The 17,976-nt window shown below is 43.3% G+C and overlaps 1 protein-coding gene and 1 pseudogene across 1 annotated transcript in view; both read left to right on the top strand.

The window, feature by feature from the left end:
* ARFGEF3 (ARFGEF family member 3) overlaps positions 1-17,976 on the top strand; it is a 126,627-nt gene that overhangs the window by 95,836 nt on the left and 12,815 nt on the right. Inside the window, exons 21-27 of the mRNA XM_006084420.3 lie at positions 2,388-2,533; positions 4,066-4,245; positions 6,598-6,742; positions 8,648-8,770; positions 11,050-11,153; positions 12,795-12,939; positions 17,477-17,605. Of these exons, the coding sequence (XP_006084482.1) occupies positions 2,388-2,533; positions 4,066-4,245; positions 6,598-6,742; positions 8,648-8,770; positions 11,050-11,153; positions 12,795-12,939; positions 17,477-17,605 (972 nt within the window). The remainder of the gene's footprint in view (positions 1-2,387; positions 2,534-4,065; positions 4,246-6,597; positions 6,743-8,647; positions 8,771-11,049; positions 11,154-12,794; positions 12,940-17,476; positions 17,606-17,976) is intronic.
* On the top strand, positions 5,735-5,834 carry LOC111825029 (annotated as a pseudogene).

Below are 17,976 nucleotides of genomic sequence, written 5' to 3'. Positions count from 1 at the left end.
CCACACTCCCTTAGCACAGGGTCCCCTGGCTCATTTGTCGTCTAGTATTGGGGCGTGATGTGTGTGTAGGTGAGGGGTGGGATTATTCTTTGTGAATGCAAATGTCGCTGCGGCCACTGTTACAGGCATTGCCGCTGGACCTGGGCTAGGTTGTCCTGCTAAGTTTTGGGCTTGTGATGATAGAGGAATTATATCGCTACTCGGAGTGCAGAGAGCTCTCATGAGGGGGGGAACCCTTTTCCATATCACAAACCACACCACTCGCCTCAATCCAGGCAACTTGCAGACGCCACTACTGATTCCAAACTGGACGGTAGGTGAGAAAACTGGAAGGATCAACAGAAGCCTCATGCCACTCGTAGGAAAACTGCTCGCAGGGCACACCCTTTAATGATGGGTCGCTGTCACTGTTTTCACGCAGGAGAGAGCAGATGAAGGCCAGCCTGTGGAAGAGGGAACAGAATGGTGCTGAATCGTCCCCTGGTCTCAGATGGGTGGCAGGCTGCCCCTAAGTGCAGCTGTCCATCAGCTGCCGGGTGGTAGTGCTGAAACAGGGACCACCTTGTCCCTCTGAGTCCAGGCAGAGGCACAAAGCCCTGTGGCAGGTTGGACTGCACAACCTCAGGCCCCTTCCATCTTTAGGAATCTGAATTTCAAAGTGTAATATATTTGGCCTCTTGATCCTTACTGCAGATTCTAATTTGAGAACCACCATCCTTTCCCCACTAGTTTTTTTTTTTTCCTTTACTGATTAAGGTATTACATATGTGACCTTATCCACCCCACTCCCGTTCATGCCCTCACCCCCCTGGTGTCTGTGTCCATTGGTTAGGCCTATATGCATGCATACAAGTCCTTTGGTTGATCTCTCCCCCTTACCCCCACCCTCCCCTACCTTTCCCACTAGTTTTTTTTTTTAAATATATTTTATTGATTTTTCACAGAGAGAAAGGGAAAGGGATAGAGAGTTAGAAGCATTGATGAGAGAGAAACATCAATCAGCTGCCTCCTGCACACCCCCTATTGGGGATGTGCCCACAACCAAGGTACATGCCCTTGACCGGAATCGAACCTGGGACCCTTGAGTCCGCAGGCCGACGCTCTATCCACTGAGCCAAACTGGTTAGGGCTCCCACTAGTTTTTAATAGGCTTCAAAACCTTAGCTGTATAAAGCCAGCCTTCCAGAACCTCAGCCCTCCAGAGCATCTCTGAGCCCAGGGAAACCTTCTGAGTCTTTGGCATTGAAGAAACCAGCAGACTCTGAGCCTACAAAAAGCAATGAGCAGGGTCAGGAAGAGGCTGCAGACACAGGCAGAGGAAGCACTGGCCTTTAAATCAATCAGATGTGAGTCCAGATGCTGCCTTCATTATTTACCAGATGCATCATCTTAGAAAAGTCAGCTCATTTTTCTCGCATCAGTTTACTAACCTGTAAAATGGCAGTAATTACATTTACTTCTTAAGGTTTGCTTTCAAAATTAAAATGGTTAAAGATGCAGCGAACCAACACAAAGTCTGAGGCAGAGTAAGCATTCCATAAATGTCAGTGGTTATTATTACTGTCATTTTGAAGTGTATTTGATATGGCAAGACTAACTAGAAGCATTTTGGTTGGAAGAGCCTGATAGTGAGCGTTTTGTAGGCCATAAAGGGGAAGCAACAGGACATGAGCAAGAAGGGAGTGGGGAAGACTAAGGTAACAGTGGCAAAGAAGTAGCAAGCGATCAGAGTGGGCAAGGACGGTACGGAAGTGAAACAGGCTACACAGCATGTTGTTGGGTAGTAAATGGGCCTGACTTGCTTGGCAGGGGCTTCGGAGTTGCCGCTAAGGGTTGGCCAAGTGAACGATGACCATGAAGAATGACGATCACAACAGTCATGATAATAGCCAAGAGTGTGGGTCAGGTAGTATGTGTCTGCATTAAGCACTTTATGAGTATTGTTACTTTTAATCCTTAAAATAACTTTAAGAAACAGGTTCTATTATCGCCACTTTTACAATGAGAAACCATGGATCGGAGACATAAATCTCTGGTCCAATGTAACCCAACTACTAAATGGTGAAGAGAAGATTTGAGCCCAGGCAGCCTGACTCCCCAGGCCTCCTACTTAACCACTACGTCACTCTCCCTAATCGACAAGCACTGTTCACATTGTCATGGCAGCCACTGGGAAGGTAGCGGTGAACAGGAGAGGGGCGCCCGGCCTTGTGGAGCGAACCACCTCCGTCTCTCTTGAACCCAGGCTCCTCTCCTCTCTCGGATAGCACTCTCCGAATCATCCTGCTGGCCCGAGCACAGTTCTTTCTTTTCATCCTCTCTCTGTGCTTGAACAAACTCTTCCTGAGTTTGGGCTTTATGGCTTCTATGGTCTTCTCTTCTTGTAGGAGAAGTGAAATCCACCCAAGACCGGAAAAGTGCCCTCCACCTGTTCCGCCTCGGGGACGCCATGCTGAGGATCGTGCGCAGCAAGTCCAGGCCGCTGCTCCACGTGATGCGCTGCTGGAGCCTGGTGGCCCCGCACCTGGTGGAGGTGAGTCCCTGGGAAGTGGGCAGCTCGGGGACTCCTTCAGCAGAGCCAGCACCGGGGTCGCCAATCAGGGTGGGGCACAGAGCGCTGTGGCCACAGTGCAACGAGAAGGTTCCCATCATCTGGTCCCAGCATCATAGTTCTGTGATTATACCTCGTGGCATCTGAAGCATCACCCCAAAGGGCAGCGCTGCCCTGGTCTCATCCTGACCCTCTTTACAATTTGGCGAGGTGCCTTCCATGGCCAGTTTTCATTCGTGACGACCTGGTGTCGACCTGAGTCTGACGCTTTATTTTTATACACGACTATAGCAATGCCTTTTGTTCCTGTCCGTCTCTCTCTCCTAATAGCTCACTATATTCTGGGCAGTACCCTCTCGGTCGGAGAACCATACCGAGTTTTCCAACAAAATTGGTACTGGGACTCCCTTCACTCTCCAAAGGAAAGCAGTTCATTTGATACATTTTATGACAACTCACCATCTCAGTGCATGATGACTGGCTACTGCTAAGTTGGTGGGAAAATTGTTGCCCTGTTTTACAATAACTATTCTTAGTAGCTCTTTAGTGCCTATCGGGTAGAGATGTCTCACCTGGTAGAGATATTTTGAGAGCTTAATTCACTAACCTGAGAGCATTCTGGTAAGGAAAAAGAGTGGAAAATAATAGCTTATGGAGAAGCAGTATGTCAGTTATCTACTACACTTTAATACAGCATCTCCCAAACCAAGTGATTTAAAACAACAGCCATTTAGTTAACTCAGGATTCCCTGGGTCAGGTGTGTGAGCTGGGCTCAGATGGCACTTCTCCGGTCTCAGCCAGGCTTGGCAGATCTCAGCTGGCCTCACGTCACCTGTGGCCAGCTGGTCCGTGATGGCCTTGATTGGGACGGCTGGAGAATGGGCGCTCTCCTCCTCCAGCGGACTAGCCCCAGATCGTTCTCATGGCATTTTTAGAATTCCCAAGGAAAGCAAGAGGGCAAATCCCAAATCGCAATGACTCTTCAGCTCTCCACTTGTAAAAGATTTGATGTTGTTCAAATCAAGCCACACATCCAAGCCCGGGGGAGGGCGAGGAGACTACTACAGGGCCTGGATACAAGGAGCTCTGGACCAGTGAGCATTAGCGGTGCAGTTGGCCCCCCTCACTGAGGGACAGATGACTCCTCGGGTCTTTATGTGTTTGGGACACAGTTCACAATGAGCCCATGGGCAGCTCTGGTGCCTTTAAAGTCAGCATGTTCTACCTCACCGAGCAAACTGTCCTATTACCTAAAAAGAAGAAATTACTAGATACTCTCAGTTTCCTAGAAACATTTAAGTGACATTGGAGTTGTGTCTAAGCAGTTTGTTAGATTATTAAAAAGACAATTTAGTGTGCTGTTCATCTATCCGTGCCCCCTTGAAATATTTTTTACTGTGACAGAATTGCTGCCTCCACCTCCCTGCAATGAGGTGAGTTAGGAAACCTTTGGAAACCAGATTCTTCCTTGCCTGGAGTTCTGATGGTGTTCTCTTCTCTCGTGAACTTGCAGGCTGCCTGCCACAAGGAAAGACATGTGTCTCAGAAGGCTGTCTCCTTCATCCACGACATACTGACAGAGGTTCTCACGGACTGGAACGAGCCACCGCATTTCCACTTCAATGAAGCCCTCTTCCGACCCTTTGAGCGGATTATGCAGCTGGAGCTGTGTGACGAGGATGTCCAAGACCAGGTCAGTGTGTCCCGGTAATCGGCATCGCCGTCATCGTTGCGGCTAGCTCTTCCTGAGTGCACTGGCAGGCATTGTTCTATGAATTTTGCGTGTTCACCTTTCCACTAATCCTATGTGGAATCTGTGACAAAGAAAGGCGAATCCATTTAGCTGAGGATACATGGTCAGTGCTTGGTGGAGCTGGGACTCGAACCTACGCAGTCAGGCTATTCTGGTCTATGCTCTTGTACCTAGTCTACATGAATCGTCTCTCTGAAATCTAAATATGTTAAATAAAGACTTAAGCCCTAGCCTGTTCGGCTCAGTGGATAGAGTGTTGGCCTGCAGACTGAAGGCTCCAGGTTCGATTCTGGTCAAGGGCATATACCTGGGTTGCAGGCTCCTCCCCGGCCGGGGTCCTGGTTGCAGGAGGCTACCAATCGATGTGTCTCTCTCATGGCAATATTTCTTTCTGTCTTTCCCTCTCTCTTCCACTCTCTCTAAAAATCAATGGAAAATATCCTCAGGTGAGGATTAAAACAAAACAACAAAAAAGATGGAAGACTTAAAATTGTTTTTAAATACATTGACACTCTGGCAAGAAAGTAAAGAATACTAAGATGCCCACAACTATGTAACAATTGGAAGCCACAGAAGTAAGCAGAGCTTTAAGATGGGGTTTGCCTCGACAGAATTCGTCACGAGGTGAAACTAAGTTCTGCTATCACATTTTTGAGGCCAGAAAACAGAAAAAAATGTTTAATGCAAATCTTTAAAACTGGTGTTCATTCAGACCAAGGTTGCATTACAAATGAACCCAAGTAGCAACCTCCCTGAAGATAAGATCAGCCTGTTTCTAACACTGGCTCTTAGTAAAGGTAAAAAAAATAACTCTCCAGGATTAAAATCACAAACCCGCCACTCTGTGGGGGTCAGTGCATGAAATTGCACCACCTGGTGGTCAGAGAAGCTTTGCATAGGCACTGTACAGAGCAATTCCCATCAAAATCCAAGCCGACTTTTTAAAGATATTGGCAAGATGATTCTCAAATTTATATGCATATTCAAGGGATCGGAACTAGAGGAAAACAGATTTGAAAAAGAACAAATTTGAAGAATTTACGCTACCCAATTTCGAAACTTCAGTAGTCAACACAGTGTGGTATTGGTATAAGGACAGACTTATAGTACGATGGAACTTAATAGAGTATAGAGATAAATTCTCACACGTATGTTCAATTAATTTTTTACAATGATGCAACTGGAGTTCGATAGAGAGGATGTTATTTTCAACAAATAGTGTTTGAACATACGCAATAAAAATAACCTACACTTTTACCTCAACATATACAAAAAAATATATCAATATGGATCATAGGCTTAACTGTAAGAGCAAAAACTATAAATATTTCTAGGAGAAAGTATAGGAGATGATCTTTGAGACCTTGGAGTAGGCAAATATTTCTTAGCAATGATACCAGCGTTGTCCACAAAAAGAAAATGTGATGATGCTCACTCCAGGAGCACATGTGAAAACTACAACAATACAGAGATTAGCACAGCCCCTGCGCAAAGATGACATGCAAATTCATGGAACTGTCCATGTTTTGTGCAGTTCCCAAGCATCCTGACCACCATTTGCTGATTAACATAAATACACATCCAAAAAAATTTTGATGAATTGGACTTCATTAAAATTTAAAGCTTTTGCTCTTCTAACAACATTGAAAAATAAAGACAAGCCTGAGGCTATGAAAAAGTATTTGCAAATTATAGATCTCAGAAAGGATCTGAATCTAGAATACATAAAGAATTCTAAAAATAGCCCTAGCTGGTTTGGCTCAGTAGATAGAGCATCAGCCTGCGGACTGAAGGGTCCAGGTTCGATTCTGGTCAAAGGCGCATGCCTGGGTTGCGGGCTCGATCCCCAGTAGGGGGCGTGCAGGAGGCAGCCAATCAATGATTCTCTCTCATCATTGATGTTTCTCTCTCCCTCTCTCCATCTTCCTTCCTCTCTGAAATCAATAAAAATATATTTTTAAAAAAAGAATTCTAAAAATAATTTTAAAAAAGACAAGGATGAGAAGACAAAGACCCCATCTAAAAAAAAAACAAAACAGTAAAATATTTATAAATGGCAAATAATAAGCTCATGAAAAGTTGCTCAGCAACATGAATCATTAGTAAAATGCCCATTAATGCAATCTGACCGCTTACTTAGGTGATTTTTGCATGAGTTTGCCTGGGTTCTGTTATTTCTCTTTCACTAAAATTAGCCCAGAAATAGGGAGCAGAAATACATCACCCTTCCCAGAAATTCTCCTGCTTCTTTTAAGAGAAGGATCTTACATGCCACCCCTTTGCCTCTGCCAGGTCGTCACGTCCATTGGTGAGCTGGTTGAAGTGTGCTCCACCCAGATCCAGTCGGGCTGGAGGCCCTTGTTCAGTGCCCTGGAGACGGTGCACAGCGGGAACAAGTCCGAGGTGAAGGAGTACCTAGTTGGCGATTACTCCATGGGTAAGAGAGTGTGTGGGTATGATATCCTGAAACTTCTCTGAATTCCTTTATGAGTTCTAACAACATTTGTGTGAGCCTTTTAAGACTTTCTGTGTATAAGACCATGACATCTGCAGACAGGGAATTGTACCTCTCCCTTTCTAAATTGGGTGCCCTTTATTTCTTTTTCTTGCCTCAGTGCTCTGGAGAGGACTTGAGTAGGAGTGGTGATAGTGGGAAGGATGTGGGGCTGACTTTTGCTATAGAGCATTAGTTCTCTCAGCCCAGTTTCATGCTACCAAAGCAAAGTGAACAATAGGGAAGCCCGGCATTCAGCCGTGCTTTATCAGCAGGAAATAAGCTGCTGATGCGGGGACACGAGTTCTGAGTTCTGCCAGCAGGTGAGAGCCCCGAGCATTGTCAGGCCCTGCTCTTACAGATTGGATGAAAGACTAAGAGACTCCTATTGTTTTCACTTAAACAGAGCTGTATTGAGCTAATGCCTAAAGCCAAAATGAAAAATGTGACCCACTTGCTAGAAAGAAGCAGAAAACGATCATAACACAAGCAAATCCAAATCCAGGAGGCTGGGTCTGGATGGAAATGGATGGGCACCCCGAAGGCATGCCCAGCAACCAGGGGTATTATGTCAGGGTCCCCAAGACCGCCTCCACTTTCAGAGACCACCAGGAGGACTCCGCAAATAATCATGCTAAGGTTTATGACATGGCCCAGATTTATTCCATTGTTCACAGTTAAGAAGCAGGGTGGCAGCATAGGAAGGATAAGCCAGATTATAAGGGGGAAAGACAGACTAGATCTGGGGAAACCCCTGTCAGGCTCTCACCCTCCCATGAGGAGTCCCACGGAGCACACTTTTACCCCAACAGTGAAAAATGCAGCAATATGACATAATGCTTCAGCCCAGGAAAGTGCATTAGAAACCCAGCTGAGGGTGGTCCCAGAGGTACCTTCCGGGTAGCATACACCAAAATGCCTGACTCCCGAAGGGTAGCAGGTGTTCAGAATAAACCACATTGTTTGCACGTCTAGACCAGGGGTGGGCAAACTTTTTGACTCGAGGGCCACAATGGGTTCTTAAACTGGACGGGGGGCCGGAACAAAAGCATGGATGGAGTGTTTGTGTGAACTAATATAAATTCAAAGTAAACATCATTACATAAAAGGGTACGGTCTTTTTTTGTAGTTTGCCCACGGCTGGTCTAGGCACAGTGAACTGCCTTTGTTTGTTAAGTGTTGCCCGGGATTATTCTGAGTCAAGTTCCCAGACTCCAGCCAAGGGCCAAGCTTGCAAGCAGGCCTTAAAGCAGGGGTCCTCAAACTACAGACCGCGGGCCATATGCAAATACAAATATTGTATTTGTTCCCGTTTTGTTTTTTTACTTTAAAATAAGATATGTGCAGTGTGCATAGGAATTTGTTCATAGTTTTTTTAAACTACAGTCCAACCCTCCAACGGTCTGAGGGACAGTGAACTGGCCCCCTGTTTAAAAAGTTTGAGGACCCCTGCCTTAAAGGACAGCAGTCTCGGGCCTCCTATGTTCATTCTTTTCTGCACAGGTATGAATAAAGTAGTATACTCCATCAGGGATTTATCTAAACCTTCCCTTCTCTATAGTTGTGCAGAGGCCCAAGTTTCACTGCCCTATAGACCTGCACATTGCCTCAGCCCTGCATAAAGCCGGCTTTGCCCCATCTCTCTCCTCGGCTCTTTGTAGCTTTCCTGCAGCTCCCCCTGCAGGCAAAGCTAAGAAGCACAGCATTGGAGCCAGGCCAGTTGTCCATTCAAAAGGCACTGGCTTTTCTTCAAATTTTTCTAAGGCCCCGGGGAAGGTGCCGTGAGTATGGGCTACCTGAAGGGTAGAGACTTCACTTCCTTAAAATTCTATCATCTTCCTCCCTCAGGAAAAGGCCAAGCTCCAGTATTTGATGTATTTGAAGCTTTTCTCAATACCGACAACATCCAGGTCTTTGCTAATGCAGCCACCAGTTACATCATGTGCCTTATGAAGTTTGTCAAAGGACTGGGTAAGTGGAGTCCTCCTTTCATGCCTTGTGACAGCTGGGGACCCTTTCCTGCGTGGCTTTGTAGGGAAAGCCCCGGAGACAGGCCCTCTGACTGCCTGGAGCAAGCCAGCAGCTGGGACAGGAGCAGATGGTGTGTGTGACTTTGTCCACGGCTGACAGTTTTCATTGTGTTCACGGAATAGTCTTGTAATGAAGTATGTTTCCTGTTACTTCACAGACCACTGTTTTATTTAAGAAGCTCTAGCTTTGGTATTCCATTGTTCAGTAAAGAGTGGAGCGCCTACTCCCTGGGCAGGGCAGCTTGTTTGTACTGTGGGATATAAAGATGAATAAAACATGCTTCCTGCTTAGAGACCCTCTGGGAAACAGACACATAAATCAATAATTACAGTTCAGTAAGATGAGGACTTTCATAGAAGCTCGTGAAGAAAAAAAGCCATTTAGCTGAAATGAACAGGCAGCTGAGAGGAGGAACTGTTCATGCTTTAGGTTTCTTACAAGGACTGATGTTACCCAGAACTGGATATCCAGGAGAGGAGGTCAGGTGTGGAGGACAGGACTAAGTAATGAATTCTGTCTCTGGACATGTTGACTTTCAGTGAAATATTCGAGTGCAGATGCTTCTCTACATGTTAGAAATTTGGGATTTTATCTTAGGGAGTTGAGACCTGAAAATAGAGATGCAGGATTAGCAGTGTGCACATGGAGAATATTTAAAACAGGTAGGTCCTAGTTCTTTCTTTGAATTACAAGGTGGAATTACTAGTATTGAGCTGGGGGTACTGGGACGGTCTGAGCCCCCAGCATGCTGGCTGGGTACTGCCCCCGGCTCCAGGGAGCGCCATCTGTATAGCCTTCGACTTTGAAATACTGTGATCAGCAAACTAGGAAATGAATTTATTTTTAATTCCCAGTTGGTTATTTCAACATGAATTTGACCTAGTCTGTGTTTTTATACTGTAAGGTGTGTTCATCTAAACCAGGAGTTTGCAAAGGCTGGCCCACAGGCCAAATCCAATCACAGATAGTTGTGGTTTTTTTTAAATATATTTTATTGATTTTTTATAGAGAGGAAAGGAGAGGGATAGAGAGTTAGAAACATCGATGAAAGAGGAACATCGATCAGCTGCCTCTTGCACACCCCCTACTGGGGATGTGCCCGCAACCCAGGTACATGCCCTTGACCGGAATCGAACCCGGGACCTTTCAGTCCGCAGGCCGACGCTCTATCCACTGAGCCAAACCGGTTTCGGCACCGATAGTTTTTATAAATACAGTTTTATTGGAGCACGGCCACGGTCATTCGTCTGTGGCTGTTTTTATGCAGCAGGGGCAGGGTTGAAAAGCTGCAGCCAACACAGTCTGACCTGCAAAGCCTGGAGTATTTCCTGTCTGGCCCCGTACAAAAACATTTGCCAACGTCTAAAACATAAGAAACGTTTGTCTTTTCTAAGGAGAACATGCCTCTTTGTCTGCATCTGAATGTTAACTAATGCCTGGTAATTATGTCTGTTTACTCACAGGGGAGGGTGCTAGTTGCTACAATTATAGACAATTAGAAACAATTACAGTACTTTTTATTAAAAGTCGAGAAATAGGTTCATTACATGAGAATAAAAATCATTCTCAACTATTGTTTGCCTATAGGAAATCTAGAAACCCTCTACAGATCTGTAAAAAAAAAAAAAAGAAAGAAAGAAAGAAAGGAAAGAATTTTATTTCAACTCCATTACGTAGCCTCTGTCCCCAAACCCCAGATGTTCAAAATCTTCCCTAAGCTTCATTTATCATCGCTATTTAGTGCTGAGCACTGGCAGCAACATGGGGTCCTTTTCCAATGGAGAGAGGCCTGGTGCTGCATGCAGCCCAGCACACGCTGGCCTCCGGGATCATCCTCATCAGAGCTTCAGAAGTCGCACCGTCAGCCGCGGGCCCCAGGGAGTGAGTCCGTGTGCCCAGGGACAAGAGAACACTGTTCGGCGACAGCCAGTACTCGGGCAGGATAGAGAGAAAATGCCCATTGTTTGGTAAAAAAGGGGCGTTACAAAACAAAATAACCTCAACCACAAAGGATGTGCGGTATGATCCCACCTGTGTTCAATGTGTACACATACGTGCAGGGGACAGAATGAGGGAAAGGATTTTTCTCAGGGTTGTGCACGTTAAGTAATTTTTTTTTTGTCTGTTTTAGTAGATATTGGGTGAGTCAATGCTGTGCGAGTAAACAGGTCTCCTGTTGTAAGGGCATAAACAAGGATAACTCTGTCTCTGTCCCCCAGGGGAGGTGGACTGTAAGGAGATTGGAGACTGTGTCCCGGGACCAGGGGCCACCGCCCCCGACCTGTGCCTCCCTGCCCTGGATTACCTCCAGCGCTGCTCTCAGGTACGGGGTTGCTCATGCCAAGTCCCGGGCCCTGGAACCTGCCTCGGGAGATGCTTGTGTCAAAAGACACGTGTGGGTGCCTTTGGCTGAGGCCCAGGAGAGCACTGTCTACTGTCTCTGAGGCGATTGGGACTTAGGTTTGGAGCATAAATGTTTGTCCCCACCCCTTTCACGAAGGGGAGAGAAAAAGTAATAACCATGTACCAGAACACTCCCCGAGATCTCTGGCGCTTCTCATTTATTCTCAGATGAACTACCATCATCTCTGTATTTGTCAGCTATAGAGGGTGGAGTCATGAGGTCCTGGGAGATCTTCCTTATACACCAAAACGGGGAAAGTGCGGGTGCAGCCAGTGAAGAGAGACACAGAAAAAGTAAGAGGGATGTATTCAGTCAAGGGCTAGTAGGCAAGTCCAATAAAACATCACCTGTCAGTATGGGCAGTGACCTTAATTATGCTCAGTTCAATAACGCTCTGTCCTTACCCATGTCCAATGCCTGTGGAACAAGAGGACACGCTGTCCTTGAAGCCCTTCCTCCTCTGGGCTTCGGTGACACCTCTCTCAGATTTTCTCCGGTCTTCTCAGCTGGTGTCCCCAAGGCCCCATGTGACATGACTCCAGCTCTCTTTCCACCTCAGATCATCTCCTCTCACTCATTGTGCTCCAACCACTCTCCCCTTCTGCCCCTCACATCCGCCCCTCTGATTACACCCAGGGCTTTGCTGCTCTCTCTGCCCGGAATTTTTCCTCCTCAGATCTCTGTATGACACCCCTTATCTTCCAAATCTCACTGGAAGCATCGCTTGTCAGAGAAACCAGGCCTTTGGTATCTACCGACTCCCTGCCAACGTTCCCCATACACCATGGTCACTCTCTGTAGTACCACCTGCCTAATGTTCCCTATAACATTTACGTCAGACATTTTATGAATGTCTGCAAAGATTCTTGTCTGTGAGACCCATAGGAAAGGAATTTTGTCTATCTTTCTCACAACTGTTTCCCTGGTTTCCAGAAACGATGGTCACAGCAGGCAGGATTGTAATTTGTGAAGATATAAGGATCCTTAGCAGTTCTTTTCAGTAGCAGAGATCCCTAGGGGACCGGGCTCTAGTGGAGAGAGGGGAATAAAGAGCCCAGGGCAGCATCTTCCGTGGCTGATCTTGCCCAGACTTTCCTCGTTTCCCCATTGCCCCCTGTGTCCTTGATGTGGGGTCACATGAGGGGGAATCCGAGTCTGGTATCTGATTTGCCTGCAGACTCTCTTCTCAGTGATGCCCATAGAACACCTCCTCCCATAGGCAAACATTCTTGACATGTGACATGGTTCCCTTAGTAGGTTCATACAAGTCTATAAAACTCATAGGCAATTGAGCTGCTGGAAAAGTAGTCATTGTGGTTTTTTCCTCTACCTTTTTGTTGCCATTGAATGCTATTTCATTTGCTTCCTGGGATAAACGCCTCCTGCGAGCTAGCTTATGAAGTCAGATCACAACCACTCAACTTTAAACCTTTCATCCAGTCGCACCTTTTCTGGTTTTCTCTCCCCTTTCTATAACTAGAATATAATTTTATTGTTCTTTAAAGCCCAGAGTGTAGCTTTTTCCAATATATAACTGAAATTTGGTATTTTTTTATTTAGTTATTGGCCAAAATCTACAAAATGCCGATGAAGCCAATATTCCTTAGTGGGCGACTTGCTAGCTTGCCTCGAAGACTTCAGGAGCAGTCGGCGAGCAGTGAGGATGGCATTGAGTCGGTCCTGTCTGATTTTGATGATGACACTGGTAAGTTCATCGATTAGATTAAATCAGGTTATTGGCTGTGTCCGTATTCTCAGAAGCTTAAGCCATGAATTAAGTAGCTTATAGATCTTGAATGATCACCCATTTAGGTTGTTATTGTTTATGATTCTAACAAGTCTACCTAAAAGTTTCTATGGGTTCTCCAAAAACATTTCACAGTTGATGCCTCTATCTGAAACCAGTGCAGATTCTGCTAAATATAATTTCTAACTTTGACTCTCTTGAATTTAGCACATTGGAATGTGGTTGCATTGGTACTTAAATTGACTGGTAATTGTCTTTAATTCCTTCTAGGAAACACAATCATTATATAATTACTTCCTGCAGGACTATTTGGTTAGAGACTGGGGAAATTAAGCCATTACTGAAGAGAGAATCTATTTGTGACTGGCGAAGCTAAAGACTCATTAAGAGAATAATTTTAAAGAATGTGTTCCAAGTTAGTGCCCATGTAATTTCCTGTGAATTGGAGTTCCATCTAGTAACTTTGGTGTATTTGCAGACCGGCTACCTCATGCTCCAACTTGATGACCCTGTCCTGTTTCTAAATGTAGAAATGGAAATTATATCCTTAAAAAGGTCTGATATCTGCAAATGGGTTATTTCAAACCCACACAAAAGACTTTTTAGGGGAGGCTTCTTAAGTTTGCTTTTGTGTTTGTTTTACATTTTTCTCGTTTTATTTTTCTATTACAAATTCATTTATGGGGGTGGCTAGAAGATTTACAGTTTTCTATAGAGATTATAAAACCTCACTAGTTCAGGCTACTTATGAGAAAGAATTATAGGAATAACTAATGTAGAGAAAAATTAAAATACTGGAAATTGGCTACATGTTGCTTAATAGAGGTTTCATTTTAATGGTTAGATTAGCATTGTAAACCTCCAACTCAGACAATTGTAGGCAAAAGCTAATGTTGCTCATCTATAATACAGGTTTTAATACAGTATTCAGGGTGTCCCAAAAAATGTATACACCCACTTTGAATAATTATAAAGGCAGTTTTTATTAAAATACATTTCTTTTTCAAAATTGAGCTATCAGCGTTAAAGTATTTATACATTTTGAGGGAGGAAACCCTTTATGTAACAGTGGACATTCCCTTCCATGTATGCAAATCATTAATGTATGCAAATCATTAATCCATCTTCTTATGGATAAAGTTTAGCCAAGCACCCACATAAAGTTTCCTACAGTATAAATTTATTGAGCGTTTTAAAGTTATAATTATATAGGAAACATAGCTAAATCAGAGAAAGGAATAAAAGTAAAAGCTTTAAGTTAGTATTAACATTTCTCACCATTTATATATTCTGAGATATTTCTCTAGTTTCCAAAGGCAAATAATTATTTTCCCCCCTATGGAAATTTCACAGACATATATAAAACTAGACAGAGTGGTATAGTGAACCTTCATATATCTATCACCCAGCTTCACGTATAAACTTATAGTCAACCTCATAGAATGTAAACACACACACTTGCTCACTCTCCATGTCCCTCACTCCCTACCCACTTCCTCCTTCCTATATTATTTTAAAGCAAACCTGAGACATTAGTATGTGTTCTTTAGGGATAACAACCATAAAGTTATTATCACACCTAAAAATTAACGATCACTCTTTACTAACATCAAATATCTATTATGTAAAATTTTCCAATGTCAGTTAATTTTTAGGACTCACATAAGATCCATACTATATGTTTAGCTGACATGTCTCTTAAATCCTTTTCAATCTATAGATTTCTTCTCCAACTTTATTTAACCCCTTTTCAATTTATTTGCTGAAGAAGTGAGGTACTTTGTCCTGTAGAGTTTTCCATTTGGATTTTATTAGTTGCACCCTCCATAGTGCTGTGTAACATGTTCTTTTGTCCTCTGAATTTCCTATAAATTAGCTTGTCCACACCTGCTCTTACAGGGTGGGGCAAGAGTAGGTTTACAGTTGTTCATATGGAAAATAATGCAATCCTATATAATAAAAGCCTAATATGCAAATCGACCAAACGGCAGAATGACCAGTCGCTATGACGCTCACTGACCACCAGAGGACAGACGCTCAACGCAGGAGCTGCCCCCAGTCCGTAGGCCCCAGGCCAGCCAAGGCAGGTGCCAGCGGGGACCCTGCTGGTTGCCCCACAGATTGGCCCTGATCACGGGCCAGGCCTAGAGACCCTACCCATGCATGAATTTCATGCACCGGGCCTCTAGTAATAAATAAATAATAATACAAGAATAAACTCCATGTTTCACGTACTCACAACTGTAAACCTATTTTTGCCCCACCCTGTATTTTGAAGTTCATAAGAATTTATCACCTAGTTTTATTATATTTATTGTCCATGATTTTGGTTTTGCCTCCTATTAACAGGGATATTTAAAACTGGGTAAATAGGTTTTTTTAATGGAAACATTTTTTAAATATGTTTTTATTGATTTCAAAGAGAGGAAGCGGGGGGGAGAGAGAGAGAGAAACATCAATGACGAGAGAGAATCCATTGACTAGCTGCCTCCTCCACGCCCCCTAGCTGGGGTTCAAGCCCTTCACTAGAATAAACCTGGGACCCTTCAGTCCACAGGCCAATGCTCTATCCACTGAACCAAACCAGCTAGGGCAATAGAAACATTTTTCAAGTGCCATCTTCTGATGCAGTTTTATTTTGTAGGAAAATTTGAAGTATTGAAATTAAAATGTAGAGTGGGCTATCTTTTATATTCTACTATAGTCCTTTTCTGCACAGTTTTCTGAGCTATAGGTCCACATATTTCCAGACAGTGATGTGCAGAAATGTTGGTTCATACAGTGCTTGCATAAATAACAGAACTAAAATTATTTGGATCTAGTAAAAAGGATTTCATGTTTTTCTCTCACCTAGTAATGAGCAGCACTAAGAGTTAGTATGTTGTTTTAAAAATGAAACTCTGAGAAGAGAAGAAAGAGGAGAGTTGTGTACTGAGGGCAGATGAACCTACTGACACTGGGAGCATCATTTTCCCAGCTATGAGTAATATACACAGTGATTTGTATGTACACAGGATTGAGAGGATGCCAGAATTGCAAACTGCCATGTAATTTATAGATTACAAAAAAAAGAAAGCAAAGATGAATGACCTTTGGAAAAAATGGGGCACTAAGAAGAGCAAAGATAGACTAGCACAAGCAACAAGAGAAAAAACACAGATAACTTAGACTTCAAAATTGAAAACTTTTGTACATCAAAGGACATTATCAAGAAAGTGAAAAGACAACCTAAAGAATGGGAGCACATATTTGTAAATCATATATCTGGTATGGTTTTAATATCCAGAATATATAAATAATTCCTAAAATTCAACAACAAAAAGATAACCTACTGTAAAAATGAGCAAGGAACATGAATAGCTATTTCTCAAAAAAAAAGATATACAGATGGCCTGTAAGTATCTAATAAAACTAGTCATTAGAAAAGTGTAAATCAAAATCATGATGAAATACTAGTTACACCTCCTAGGATGGCTATAGGTTAAAAAAAACAACAACAGAAAATAAGTGTAAGCAAGGATGTGGAGAAGTTGGAACCCTCATGGGAATGTAAAATGGTACAGTTTTTATGGAAAACAATTTGGTAGTTCTCCAAAACACTAAATAAAATTACCATAGAAAGCCACTCTTAGGTATGTACTAGAAGAATTGAAAGGAGGGACTCAAACATATTCTCCAGTGTTCATTGCAGCCTTATTCACAATAACCAAAACGTAGAAACAACACGTGTCCAACATGATGGACAAAATGTGGTGTATACATACAATGGAATATTATTTATCCATAAAAAGTAACGAAATTCTGATACCTGCTACAACATGGATGTGCCTTGAAAGTGTTATGCTAAGTGAAATAAGCCAGACACAAAAACAGCAAATATTTTCTGATTCCACTTACACAAAATATCCAAAGGAGGCAAAAGAGAGACAGAAGGTAGATCAGAGGTTACTGGAGGTGTTGCAGTGAGGAGAGAATGGAGAGTTATTGCTTAATAATTATAGAGTTTCTGTTTGAGGTGATGAAAAGTTTTGAAAATAGATAAGCAGTGATGGTTGTACAACACTATGCATTTAATTGATACCACTGAATTGTACACACAAACATGGTTAGGATGGCATTTTTATGTATATCTTAAAATAATATTTTAATTTTGACTAAGGTGATAGAACTAAAAGGCCATTATATTGTTTTGCTATCAACAACTCCCAAGAAATATGACAATCATTTCATATAGAATTTACAAACCACATCACCTTCTTCCTGAAGGGGAATAAGGAAGAAATTTGAGTGTTCTTTTTTCTTTGACTTTGTCAGAATATGTAAATTATAATCTGTCCATATATATAGACCCTGAGGGCTGCCTTACTGGGGGATGCCTCCCATCCATAGAGCACATGGCAATTTACTAGTAGAGACCTCCTTTACCTATTTGACCTTGCAGTGATTCTGTATCCTGTTTAACCAAATGTCACAGAGGTCTGGTTTTGCATTCCAGGTCTGATAGAAGTCTGGATCATCCTGCTGGAGCAGCTAACAGCAGCTGTGTCCAACTGCCCACGGCAGCACCAGCCACCAACCTTGGATTTGCTCTTCGAGCTGTTGAGAGATGTCACCAAAACACCTGGTAAATATTTCTATGTCTATCATTTGGGGCAGGTGTCATACATATAATGTTTATCAGAAAGGGCCTACCTATTTTACTGCTGTAACCCTAGACAGCATAATAGATGCTCAATAAATATTTATGGAATGGCTATGATGTTTAGAATATGTCCTATGATTATTTACAAGTCTTCCTACCAGTCCATTTACAAATAATGTGTGGTGGCCAGTAAGTTGAATGTGTTGGAGCCCCACAATAATCAGGCTGTGGTATCGATGTCTCCGTGAGCGAGTTGGCTTTGCTCTGTTCCATAAACCCAGCCTTGTATCTCACATGTTATTGGCCCCAGAGCGGTTGATAGGGTTCACAGTGTCTCCTACTGACATAACCAA

This window comes from Myotis lucifugus, unplaced genomic scaffold, assembly GCF_000147115.1.
Source record: "Myotis lucifugus unplaced genomic scaffold, Myoluc2.0 scaffold_11, whole genome shotgun sequence".
NCBI classification, from domain to species: Eukaryota; Metazoa; Chordata; class Mammalia; order Chiroptera; family Vespertilionidae; genus Myotis; species Myotis lucifugus.
The sequence above is the reverse complement of the archived record's forward strand: the minus strand, read 5'-3'. Positions and strand labels throughout refer to the sequence as shown.